This window comes from Lasioglossum baleicum, chromosome 16 (genome assembly GCF_051020765.1).
Source record: "Lasioglossum baleicum chromosome 16, iyLasBale1, whole genome shotgun sequence".
Classification (NCBI taxonomy): Eukaryota; Metazoa; Arthropoda; class Insecta; order Hymenoptera; family Halictidae; genus Lasioglossum; species Lasioglossum baleicum.
The window spans coordinates 1,781,404-1,794,961 of NC_134944.1; the positions used below are offsets into that span (position 1 = coordinate 1,781,404).

The 13,558-nt window shown below is 40.0% G+C and overlaps 1 protein-coding gene across 27 annotated transcripts in view; it reads right to left on the reverse strand.

The window, feature by feature from the left end:
* LOC143216793 (uncharacterized) overlaps positions 1–13,558 on the reverse strand; it is a 94,220-nt gene that overhangs the window by 28,555 nt on the left and 52,107 nt on the right. For 18 of the 27 annotated variants that reach the window (XR_013010632.1, XR_013010630.1, XR_013010629.1 and 15 more), the window contains 12 exons: positions 12,372–12,596; positions 11,788–11,948; positions 11,308–11,519; positions 10,982–11,186; positions 9,836–9,850; positions 5,772–5,961; positions 5,362–5,497; positions 4,580–4,910; positions 3,907–4,110; positions 1,459–1,697; positions 1,296–1,350; positions 198–431 (listed from right to left, as the gene is read on the reverse strand). Coding sequence is in view for 7 of the 27 variants with exons in the window: in XM_076440199.1 (XP_076296314.1) it covers positions 198–431; positions 1,296–1,350; positions 1,459–1,697; positions 3,907–4,110; positions 4,580–4,910; positions 5,362–5,497; positions 5,772–5,961; positions 9,836–9,850; positions 10,982–11,186; positions 11,308–11,519; positions 11,788–11,948; positions 12,372–12,596 (2,207 nt within the window). In the remaining 20 variants the exon portion in view is untranslated. The remainder of the gene's footprint in view (positions 1–197; positions 432–1,295; positions 1,351–1,458; positions 1,698–3,906; positions 4,111–4,579; positions 4,911–5,361; positions 5,498–5,771; positions 5,962–9,835; positions 9,851–10,981; positions 11,187–11,307; positions 11,520–11,787; positions 11,949–12,371; positions 12,597–13,558) is intronic. The other 9 variants (XR_013010645.1, XR_013010644.1, XR_013010641.1 and 6 more) reach the window with 2 other exon arrangements.

Here is a 13,558-nt window from a genome sequence, read left to right on the forward strand (position 1 = left end):
CGTTAAGTTCGTCATGCTGCGTACACGTATCCGATGGTGTAAGATCATGGTGAGACCAGTTGAATGGATGATTTCGCGGTAGATCGCTGCGCCCTGCGATCTTTGCAGCTAGATATATTTGAGAGTGCAGCTGGTCGGAAGCGCGGCCCCTCAACCCACCATTTTTTTGCTCGGCAAAGATGCGGAAAACCACTTACCGGAAACTATTTGGTTGGCTTGCGAGGCCACCCTCTGTCGTCTCTCGTCTTCGCGGTCTTCGTCGACCTCGTCGCGTGACTTTTTACTCATCACGTCTGCCACACGACATTTCTGTTCGAGAAAGTCGGCCATTACGTCCCCAAGCTCTTTCTCGTCGCTCGCGTACTTATCTTTGATGGGGGTCGAGGTTCCGTTGAATGCAGTGCCGTTTGTGATCGTGACATGCTGTTTTGCTGTTCGGTGCAACAAACAAACAAGAAAACAGTGATTTAAACACGCGTGATCCGAGCCAGCTTTTCCGATTCAACGTTGCGCCGCGCCGCGCCGCGCCGGAATAACACGAACCGTCCGACAAACAGAGTTCTGCTAATTTAAATACATCGTAATTGAATTACATCATTTAATCACATTGTATTTTGTGAAATGCAATGCAACTGAAATAAAATGTAATTGAATTACTTTGCAATTATAATTTGTCGAGTAATTCAATTATAATTGAACGCATCTTATTTTATATTTCGCTGCACTTTTTCAATCATATTCGATGGCTCCGACGGATCTACAACCTAAACGATTGTGATTTTATGCGTTTATGACGCGTGCAGATTACGGTACAACGAAAGAACAGAATTTTAGCTGCAATTTTTCATAAAAAATCATTTTGGAAAAGTAATAACACCTGGTTTTCTTCTACGGCAATGTATGTACAGCTAACAGAAAAATCAGCGATTTCGATATTTGAATAATATCGCCTGATGAATGGTCAGAGAGACGAAAAATAGTGCACCGACGGCAAATGATACTATTATGCGAGCAATCGCGGCGAATGTATTATACAAGGCGTTACGAGAAAGTGCTTACGAAGAAATGTTAAACTCGGCCTTATGATCTAACACATTTTTCTTAGCAATGACAGGAAATAAGGCTGGCCTGTTATTCACAAGAATAATGCAAGCGGTGACATCATATCCTTTACAGAAGTGTGGTCGTGTGTATGTGTAGTTTTGAATGGTATTCCAATTGAAGTTTGCACATTGTTGATAAAGATCCAATCAAAACGAGTAATAAAAGTTCGTGTAATCGTGGGATATACGTACTTGGCGTTTCGTGCTTAGTGCCGGTAATACTGAGGTCTTCCACGGATTCGGAATCCTAAACAATAAATTCGTCAATTAACAAAACAATTCGGGGTGAGAATTAGATTATAATTATTTGTGGAAGCAGAGTGTGCCAACGTGGAACAGTATAAATATTACAAACCTTAGTTCTGTTGAGTTCGTAATCAGGATCCATCTTCGGATCCATTTTCGCGTCGCGTCGCAACGATGTGTCCCTTGAAGGTCCCAATTCCTCTTTCAAAGAATCGAATCCAGGTTGATCTAATCGAACTCTGGCAACTGCTTGCTCTACGTCGTCGGTCACCAATTCCACGTTAAATATACACTTTTTCACGATGTCCTCGCGGCCGATCTTATTCAGCGCCTTGTCTATAGAATTTCCTGCACACACAAACATATTTTCACTTTTAGAATATGCTTAACATTCTACGACTTTATAGAACATGAAAAATTATATTGTATTTGTCTGCGTAGGTTTTATTCGAGAATTGTGTATGTACTACAAACAAGTTACGCGGAGCATTGTTTGTCCACTCGGCTATCGCTGGTTTCATTAACCTTTTCGCCTCGATTTAAGCATCGTTAATTTTAAACGTCTTGTTCAATTAGTTTCGGAGATAACCGTATGAGAAATTTCTTGAAATAAATTCTGTTTATCGGAGATTACGGATTTCAGAGTTTAATCGGTCTATTGGTGGTTCAGAACAGATCCATAAAGAATCATTTTAAAAAGGCGCCTAATCAATTTCGTATCCACTAAATAATCATCGAGACTGATAAAATTCCAGGTCGGAAGAAATGTTTAATTTTCAAATATCTCCGACTGCAAAGCGTTAAAATTGTGAAATTTCTGAATTTTTAACTTCACTATCACTATCAGTAATTATTGAATGAGATATGATATCGATTTCATAAAATCAATAAAAATTAAATACCGTGGAATTATTCTAGGTCGAACAAATATTTAATTTTCGAATTAAAATAGCACCGAGTGTGAAGGGTTAAGAAGGCCAGTAAATAACGATTTGAAAGGAAATGACTGAACTTCGATCAAATAAAACAAACCCACTGAACAATTTATCAATTATTAATTTTCGGCGCTAAACAAACACACAATTTTCACATTAACTTCCAAATTTCCCCGATCACATGCTAATCACAAGACGGTGAAATCGCTCTAATAAGGAGAGCATCGTCCAAAACAAGATACCCTACTTCGATAAGCAGCGAACGATTGCTGTTCTCTCGTGAAAATTATCACAACTTCGCAGTAGTATATCTACCAAACGACTGGAGCAAACTAGATGACCGATGTCCCTAATCAAGAAGAAGCATTCCAAGTCGTGTTCGCACACACGCGTGATCCGATTAAATGATATATACCAGAAAATTCCTACAATTTCGTAAACATCCCTTGTGATGCAAGCGTGGAACATTACACACCGTGTACACCGGGCAAACACATTTTTCACTTATTATTTTCCACAATTTAAATACACACCTGCGCTCATCGAGATCTGACATCTTTGAGCAGGTGATCTCCTAAAAAGCAACGACAGCTCGCTGACGTAAGTGTTAGTCCTTTCATTCTCGTACTCTTGGTACAAGGATATGAACATTCTCGCTTTCGAGACAATGAATAATTATAACAATGAAATAAAACGGACCGTCGCGCAGAGAAAAAGAAATGCACGGAAGACGCACAAGATGCACTGTCACTTTCACCGAGTTCCCGACACGAATGGGACACGCAGTTTACTGTTTACTTTAAACGATTGCAGAACTGTACGCGCATTACTGTCGTGTGTCAGTGCCATCAGTATCGCAAAAAGGGGGGGAGAAAAGAGTCCATAGGTTTATGTCAGGCATAATAATGCGGGGATGAGATCATCAACTACGTTGCTCCTCAGATTCCACAGGTCTTAGTCAAACGCGCGCGTCTGATTAATTGACCTTGCCGAGAAACAGGTTTTTTTTCAGATTTTTCGCTATCTGCTACTACATCTAACATTCTGCAATGACAGAAAAAAAAACTACGAGGCGTTTGAACCGTGCCTTCAATTTTATCGACGCGTTAATCTCGCATTGACCTTCCGATTCCAACGTGAATAAACTTCTTTTCAATCAAAGAACCATTTTAATTGTGTCGTCGACACCCTTTTTTTTTAGCTTAAAGTTTATGATTTTAACCACAGGACCCTCGGTTCTGGGTTGAACCTTTTCTTCTACCAACAACTCCGTATTATTTCAAGTGTTTCGACTAATTGGAAGACAATACCGAGTACTATTATTGCGGAACGCCGTATGCTAAACAGTAAATAGAAATGAATGTATGCTTCGCGGAATTTCAAAATCGCATAATCGACGAACATACGTGACGCGTCGCTACTCATTGATTCGGTAGAACAGTGAGTAAAAGGCGAGAATACTATGCTTCACGGAATCGTTTCTGACTGTGTTCCGCAAGCGTATTTACGATGCTGATATAATAAGTGCTAATAGTAGAGTAAACATGCTGGCGTGTTTAATATTAGACGTGATACGCGGGGAAAATGTATATAAAAGTCTACGCGTAAAGTATAATACACACCTGTAACTTTGTTTCCGTCCTTCTGCCATATCTTCAGCATCGCCGCAGCTTGTTGGGCAGGCTTGTTAGAATACTCTTCTTTAATGGAGGACACTTCGTTAGGCGGAATATTCAATTCCTCTGCGAGCTTCTCCCAGTCCGAGCCCAACAGGTTCGCGATATCGGTTATTCTTATTGTTGCTCTGTGAATAGTGTCTGGACGACCTGTGAAGGAAGTAATTAACATTGAAACAGTTCCGCCTCGGATATCCACGGTTTATCCGCGGAACGATCTGCCGCAGCGTCTCTCAACCTTTTGGTCGCACAACAGACTTCAATTTTTAAGACAGTACGTCCTCGACTTTCAAACGAGTACCCAGTCAACCAGGCCTGTCGCACAGCGTGCGGAGGCCACCTAACGGGCATTATACTGACCGAACGTCGCTCGAAGCTGCTCGAAGCACACGATGACTCGATTCTGGCCAAAGCAAACCTCGATAGACTGCGGATCTTTATGCATTTGTGGCTTATAAACATTTTCGAAAAAGGCAAGAATATAAAATTCGATAGAACTCGCTTTCTTAATGTGTGTCTACGAAAATTGGAAAACGCATAAACATCCGCAGTCTATCGAGGAGTCGATATATTCATTCGCAAAAGGTTGGGAAACGCTGCTTCGGGTCAGGATGCGTACTTATGCCACCGTCGCGTAGAAAACTATAATTCTTCGAGAGCTCCAAAAGATCGATCTCCGATACCGCGGTGTCCGGCGATATCTTCTCTGGCAGTAGGATATTCAACGTGCAAATCGGTGTCTGAGGCAGTTCACCCTTAGGAACCTTGGGCTCGCTCATGAACATAATGCGACCCATCATGTCCGCCGCGTCCGGATCTTTTACTCTAGCTGTGAACGGAACTCTGTTCTCCTTGAAGGCTCTAAACGGCAGCTGGAGTTGCTCTCCGCTCTTCAAAACTGGCACAAGGTTGCCCGAAAACTCCATGTATTGCGTTTTTCCTTCCAACACCTGCGGCAATGAATTTCAACACGAACATTGATCAACTGCCAATCATTCTGCCAAATATAAATGTTACTTCATTTCAATGTCCTCAGGTTTGCATTTCATAAACGTATAAAATCCGCGGACTACTCGCGACAACGCGGCAATTATGTGGAATCGTTTCTGCGTGTGAATCCGACTCGGAGAACTCCAGTTGCAGAGTAATTATACTGGTTATTATTACAGTGATTCAGCTCGTTGAGATTCTTTAAGAGTCTATGATTCACGGCTTGAGGTTTCTTAATCATTTTTCTAATGGCAGTAGATAATTTTAATTGTGCGCCAGCGATAAGAAGTTATTCAGTTACGCAACCTAATGGATCGCAAACTAAATAACATCTGATCTTCATCTAACAAAGCATTTTTTAATAATTTCTGCATGTTTGTACGAGTATACATAATTATGTTTCTGACTTACCTCAACGTCTCGACTCTTCGCAACCTCGGTGAAGTGTTCCTGATTCTCCAAAGTTTTGTCTTCTTTGTCATCGGTCATACAGAAGACACGCAGCCTCGCTTCCAATGGATCTACTCGCTTTGCAAATACTACAAATCTGCGGACGAAATGCTCCAATAATTTTTCATACTTAAGCAAGCTTGTAATCATGCAGGTAAAACTGCGGTTGCAGCGAGGGATTTATGTATATTCGGAAAATTTCGCAGATTATACGCAGACAATGGTCGGTCGATGTCCAACCAAAAATCCACGTATAATGTACGAGCGAAAATGTTCTACCTGCGATTACGTTCGGTAATTAGCTCTCTGTATATTTATCATAGAACTTTTAGGAAATAAGAAATTGAAAGTGAGTGATGTCAAAAACGTACTTAGCCATGAAAGGTACGTGTGTCGCATGTGTGTATAGCTCTGTAGCCATTTTCGTGGCTTCGGATATATTCCGACAATCCATTAACCAGAAGCGAGCGGATACTGTGGTAGTAAAGGAAACGCAATCTTTGACGAACGTGAGCGGCGTCGAGCCTGTGACATCCTCCCAGACTGCCCGAGACTGACCCCCTGAACGACATATATACCAAGTCCAATAACATTATTAAAATATGTCCGTGTTACGAATACAAGAATCGGCAGAAGTGATTATGTGTGGGATTTGTATCCGATGCGACCGAGATTAATTACAACTTGGGACCACATTCGGGGCCCCCCGGAAATCCCCTTTCAGCTTTCTTTTCAGTCAACGTATCTTTCACTGCTCTCTATCCTCAACGAAAATTACAGGGTGTCCCATCGAATTTCTAATCTGTCTTTGCACTTTACGGAAACTACAATGGACATCCTGTATCATTTTCAAAAGCTATAAAGCTAAATATACTTATACTATTGGAACAACATTGCATATAAAATTTGAAACGGCTGCTCTTTACTCTACCGGAATCAAAATTTGTGCCTTTCACCTACGAATTATGATGTATTTGGTATGTAATCCAGTAGATTTCTACCCGATCGACCAGATCGAAGTTTCGATCCTCTAGGATCAATAGTTGAGGAGCTATGGTCGCTTAAAGTTGAGCATATTTCCAGTTTCTTGTGCGGCGGCCTCACCTGTCAAAAATGCTCAACTTTAAGCGACCATAGCTCCTCGATTATTGATCGTAGAAGATCGAAACTTCGGACTACATCCGCGCCGGGTAGAAATCCACTGGATTACATACCAAATACGTCATAATTCGTAGGAGGAAGGTACCAATTTTGAGTCCGGTAAAGTAAAGCTTACCCTTAGAAACTCTTAAATGTCTAGAAAACGGTTTAGAAAAGCTAATGGTTGTTCACGTTAGATGATCACGATCTTCAGTTCATTTAGATTTGATAAAAACGAAGTTAATTTGATTGATAGTATCAATTCGAAGAACAGCTTCGATAATGGTTTATTGTAAAACTGGACCGAAGTGATCATTTTCGGCAAGAAATCGGGCAAGAGCGAGTATAAATTCAGAAAATAATATCGCATTAAAACACAGCAAATGACTAGTCAGCTACTTAATAAACGTTTAACAAAGTCCTAAAAAATATTTGCATATTCTCTAACAGGAGCACTACTGACAAGAGTGAAACGATAAAAAATCATTGTATAAAATTATTCCTGACATATCAGATTTGAAGGAAATTTCTCGAGTCTGTCTCGATCGATGAAGCCTGTATTTAATATCGGTCACCATAAGTGCGTTTATGTTACGTGCTGTATCGTGTGTGATTAAGAACAAAACAAACGACGACCGAGTAATAATGCTTGCTAAATGAAGGAGAAGCGCCATTCAAAGTAATCGCGCGAAAGCAAACACGCGAGTCGTGTGATTATGCGATTGAAAGAAACAAGCGAGAACCAACTGAAGGTATGTGAAACAATACTGTAATTCCAATCGCGCTGTAGTACGTAGGTCGGGAACAAAAGATTCAGTTCCGCGGGACAGAGAAACAATCATTAACAATACTAAACATAAACGATTCTTGTCGAGAAACAATTATACGGTATTAATGAAAATTTGGCAATGTTGTTCGCATCGAATCGTAAACCCGGATAAAATACGAACGAAACACTGTACAGCATGGCTGCAACAAATTGCAAGAGATTAAGTTAAACGACAATAATTGTTAGTCTTCGTATCAGTAACGTGGCGTATGGATACATATCAGAATGATCTATTATAGATACATATATATACATCTATAATATATAGATAGATCGTTTAAGTACACAAGGTTGGCAATATTGTCATTGTATATACAGGGTGTCTCAAAATTAGGTCCGGAGCCGAAAATGGGAGGTTCCTGAGATCATTTCAAGCGACATTTTCCTTTGAAAAAATGTCGTCCGCGGCTTCGTTAACGAGTTATTAACGAAAAACACGGACCAATCAGAGCGCGAGCTAGACGCGTGCAGCCCGGCGCGCCGGCAGCCGAGTGTCGGTGGCACGCCGCGATGTCATAACGAACAAGAGTTTCTCGATTATGTGAATGCTCTCCGATTTCAATGAGCTTTGGATATGTGGTCAAGATCATTATTCTGAACAACATTTCTCTTTAGACTTTTTGGCGATCGGCTTTGGTTTACGATATTATTGTAAAAATTTGTAATTGTAAATCGATCGATGTACTATTTCCTATCCGATTTCGATAATCTTTGGATATGTTGTCAATACCATGATTCTGAACAACATTTCCCTTTACAGTTTCTGTCGATCGGCTTTAGTTTACGATATTATTGTAAAAATTTGTAATTGTAAATCGATCGATGTACTATTTCCTATCCGATTTCGATAATATTTGGATATGTTGTCAAGACCATGATTCTGAACAACATTTCCCTTGACGGTTTTTGTCGGTCGGCTTTAGTTTACGATATTATTGTAAAAATTTGTAATTGTAAATCGATCGATGTACATTCTATCTCCTCGCCGATGTCGATGAGCTTCATTTCAAAGGAAAAAGATATTTAAAACATCGAATTTATAACATATTTCAAAGTCATCGAAATCGGTGAGGACCCACATCATCGGCAACTTTACCCGAACGATAGAAGAAGCACAAACTTATTGAATTAAAAACTCACTTATTCAGCCGTAAATCCATTTGACTACCACATACAACCACCACACTTTTACATAATCTTCGAATCGGTGTTTGTGAGAATCATATGATTCTCGAAAAATCAATGCCATATGATTCTCGAAAAATCAATATCTCCTTGGGAACGATTTCATTTGTTTTAAACGACGCCTTCATCGAATACATTGTACGCTGGGAGAGCACAGTTTCGCGCGGCATTGCGAAGAGCATCGAACTCTTTCCGCGTCGGAGTAAGTAATTTCGTTCGATATCGATACGAGTTATAAAAGTGTGCTACGAGTTCAACAATTATGTAAAAGTGTGGTGGTTGTATGTGGTAGTCAAATGGATTTACGGCTGAATAAGTGAGTTTTTAATTCAATAAGTTTGTGCTTCTTCTATCGTTCGGGTAAAGTTGCCGATGATGTGGGTCCTCACCGATTTCGATGACTTTGAAATATGTTATAAATTCGATGTTTTAAATATCTTTTTCCTTTGAAATGAAGCTCATCGACATCGGCGAGGAGATAGAATGTACATCGATCGATTTACAATTACAAATTTTTACAATAATATCGTAAACTAAAGCCGACCGACAAAAACCGTCAAGGGAAATGTTGTTCAGAATCATGGTCTTGACAACATATCCAAATATTATCGAAATCGGATAGGAAATAGTACATCGATCGATTTACAATTACAAATTTTTACAATAATATCGTAAACTAAAGCCGATCGACAGAAACTGTAAAGGGAAATGTTGTTCAGAATCATGGTATTGACAACATATCCAAAGATTATCGAAATCGGATAGGAAATAGTACATCGATCGATTTACAATTACAAATTTTTACAATAATATCGTAAACCAAAGCCGATCGCCAAAAAGTCTAAAGAGAAATGTTGTTCAGAATAATGATCTTGACCACATATCCAAAGCTCATTGAAATCGGAGAGCATTCACATAATCGAGAAACTCTTGTTCGTTATGACATCGCGGCGTGCCACCGACACTCGGCTGCCGGCGCGCCGGGCTGCACGCGTCTAGCTCGCGCTCTGATTGGTCCGTGTTTTTCGTTAATAACTCGTTAACGAAGCCGCGGACGACATTTTTTCAAAGGAAAATGTCGCTTGAAATGATCCCAGGAACCTCCCATTTTCGGCTCCGGACCTAATTTTGAGACACCCTGTATATTGTATATATAAATTACAAGCCTAATTATCGAAGCAGTTACCAGTCAAACGAATGTGCTGAAACAAAAACTCTGAAATTAACGCTTACGATGAGCTAGGTAATAAAACTTTATCTACGTTAATTAATAATCCATACCTAAATGACTCAATCCTAACAATATGCAAGCATTAACAATGAATCACAACAAGATATGTATACAACAATGGTACTCAACGAAATGTTTCTATGAAACATGCAGCTACCATCTCCCTTTTAAATCTCTATCCGAAGGTCTCCGGGACGTGTGGATACACAATTTATTTCATTTTGCAATCGATCAGCCCATTCGATTTCGTCATTTCTCCATTTCGTTATAACTGTGGGTGGTGTGTCTGTTCGAAAGCACAGACATTTCATTGTTCGCTACGATGCTCATTTTAAAGACTATACCTTGGGACTAGGCTCGTTTTGTAGGGGGAACTATAGGGAATATGATCGTATTTTCTAAATGTTTTTATATCCTCGATCCTGATGGTAAAATTAACTATAGCGTGCCATTGCCTATGAAATTCGATCGTAAACAATGTTTCTCACGTGCCTAAAATACTGTAATATTATAATTAATTCCCAACGCATCATAAATCTGCAGTCCCGACGACCTGGGAACAGACAACAATGCCTACCGTCCGGCGTCATGCCTGCTAAACTACGGAATTGATCATCGAATGCGATAGTGATGACAGATCTGATCGTAGAGCAAAAATACGTGTAACGTAGATAACACACAGTGACTCCCACTAATGTTCGGACACTCTTAAAAAGACGATCACATTTTTAATATTGGACCATACGAATTGAAGTATACATACTTTTTGAGAAGTTAGAACAATTGGTTTGCTACGCGACGTGACAAAAATTCCTGAAAGAAATTGCAAGCTGTCGGAATTGCAGAGAAAATACTAAAAGTTGCAATGAGCTACAAACTTTTACATGTACAATGCAACTTCCAGTATTTTCTCTAGAATTCCGACGAATTGCAATTTTTGACAAAATTTCTTTTCACATCCTGCAGCAAACTAATCGCTCTAGCTTCTCGAAAAGGTTCGAATCGTTTAGTCCAATATTTAAAAAGTCATCGTTTTCTTGTTAGAGCGTCCGAATATAAATCGGAGTCACTGTACGTGTAACATGTATACACGAAAGGCGGTTTGGCGGCGTGTAACAGATTCAGCACTTATCGGTAAGAGATTCTCCAGTAAGACGGTACGCTGCTCTACAATGTTACGTGCAAGCATATATTACCAGTAATGCTGCACAGAAGTCGCAACGTCGGCGCGTCTCCTGAATACTGATTGATCATGCCTTTGTTGGCTGCCTGCGGCACTGGTATCGTTAAGGTTATCGGTTTGTGGAATTTCCTTCGTCTTGGCTCAACGGTTACGATCGGCGATACCGCCACTCTGTTCCCGAGGAGTTTCGCTACCAAATCGGCTGGTATCGGATGTGCCTAAACGCAAATCATTATCGTTCGTTATCGATTACGCTGTTGCTTATAATTATTCTGGCACGCGATACAAAATCAGATTTTTATTGGTCTAAATAATTGATTGTTGAACAGATTTGTGTACCTGGAGACCAACTCGGATTTTTTTGGTCAGGGCTGCCGGTGGAAAGACAGCTTGAACTTGTGGGACAGCCGAGGATGATACTGTGCCACCCTCTGGACCAACTGCGTGAACCTCTTGCCTAATGCGAGACACTACTGCGAAGTAATGTGGGAAGTCTGCAGTTAGTATCCTTACGATTCGGGATGTTTGGAGATCCTCGAGCTGGCTTAATTCTGCAACAATAGTTCCACGGATTTGTTAACCTCATTGATCAATTTCAGAAGTAGTGAAAGCCCAGACGTTAACGCATATTAATATGTGATAGCGCAGCTAGTGCTGATATCGCTATCTTTTTATTTTTACTGTTACCGAACAGTATAAAAATCGATATTTTTTAATCATTGTGTTCTTTGAATTTTTTTCTTTTTATTAATGATTTTTATCGTAGCAAATTTTAAAATAACTGTTATTTTGGGTCCCTGGTAATTAAGAAGATCGTACCTTCTCCTTCAAAGCTCTCATTAAGCACATCCTGGACTGCCTCCTCGCTGGCTTCCAAGGTGTGCTCGCGCCAAGTTTCTCCGTTGTCCGACCGAAGTATTACTATCTCTCGTTCTTTTCCTCGCAACGACGCAAAGTGAGGTACCTCTATGATCACGGGCCTGCCAGAACAGAAACATTTACCGCATTTAAAATCGTACAAGCAATAAAAACGAGGGAATTATTAGACTGCAGATCTTTATGCAAAATAAAAATGTTTGCATTGATTGCAAGATATAGGAGCCAAATCGAATTTTCTTTCTTCTTTTAATGGTTACATTAAGCTGAAATTAATACACCGATGTCCTTAAATCTTCTTAATTCGTCCACTGTTTTAAATTAAACGTGCCCATTTTTGTCAGAGTTGTGCAGAATTACAATTGAATTACTCCAGGAATAATTGTATACAATAATTGAAATACAATGTAATTCAATTGCGTAATTGAATTAAAATGTAATTGAATTAGCACTGCTCTGATTTTTGTAATAAATGCATAAAATCTGCAGTCTAGTGATAACAGGCAACATAATGATGGCGAACATACCCTAAGAACTTGGCGCCGACAGGTCCCAGTTCAAGGATGCGGCTGGCCAGAGCTTCTCCTTCCATGAGAGGCGGCGGATTGGTCAATTTGTCCCTCCTCAAGTATCTGCAGGTGACTCTCATCGGCATCGCAGCCTTCCTAGGAGGAACGATTACGCGGACACCGCTGTGCCTGCACCCCCGCATTGCACCGCCTCGTGCATCCACCAAAAAGGAAACCAGGAAGCTGTCATTGTGCACAAGACAACATATTTTACAAACCCCGTCACATCGACGTCGATCGCGACGAACGAAAAGTATATTCGGCTTTAGCTTGGGGGGACGTTACGGCAAACGCCGACAGGCTCGGAAAATAAGAGCGTTCATTCCAATAAAAGGGCTAAATCACTTAGAGACACGTAGAATAATAATAAAAAATAAATAATAGTAATCATAGAAACAGTTTGTTCAATACTATGACGATGTATATATATATATGAATGTATGTGCGCACACGGATATATAGAAAATTATTCGGCCTTTTTGGTAAGGTAACATGCCATTCGCTCGAAAGTAAAACCAATTAACAATCAAATAGAAATAAACGATGCCTCCGGCTAGTATATTTACAAATCTTGATCAACTACATATAGCGGGAGATAGTCCCCGGGAAAGTTATACACAGTCAAAGCTAATTCTATGTATATATCCGAGAAACTAATTTACTGTTTTTTCTTCTTTTTTTTTATAGATAAAGGTACTCGTTTATTTTTCACTTCGTTCGGAAGGCTTACCGGGGAGTTAAGTATTAAAAGCACGCCAAGCCGAAAAGCAATTTTTGGAAGAGATTTTCATACTAAAAGCGAGAACTCGTGGATTGCGAGAACAGTATCTTTTTTCTCTTTTCCCATAGTCTTTCCAGCCCGGGTATTATTGACAATGGTGTTATTTGACAATGCTCCGATCGTCGTCTCGCGGGAATGTTTGCGAAATATATCATTCGCAGCGGTAACGATGGGGAAATGAAATGAATGCGAGGTAGTCATGGTGCAAAGATAAATTACATGAAAGATGGAGCAAAGTAAATTGTAAAAATGGAACAACAATGGCTGAAGAAGACAGCCGGTGCCAGGGAAGTTGCTGCTGCATGAATACTTTACGGCTGCAAGCGTGAAACTAATCGACACTTAGGTGTTACGACAACAAATC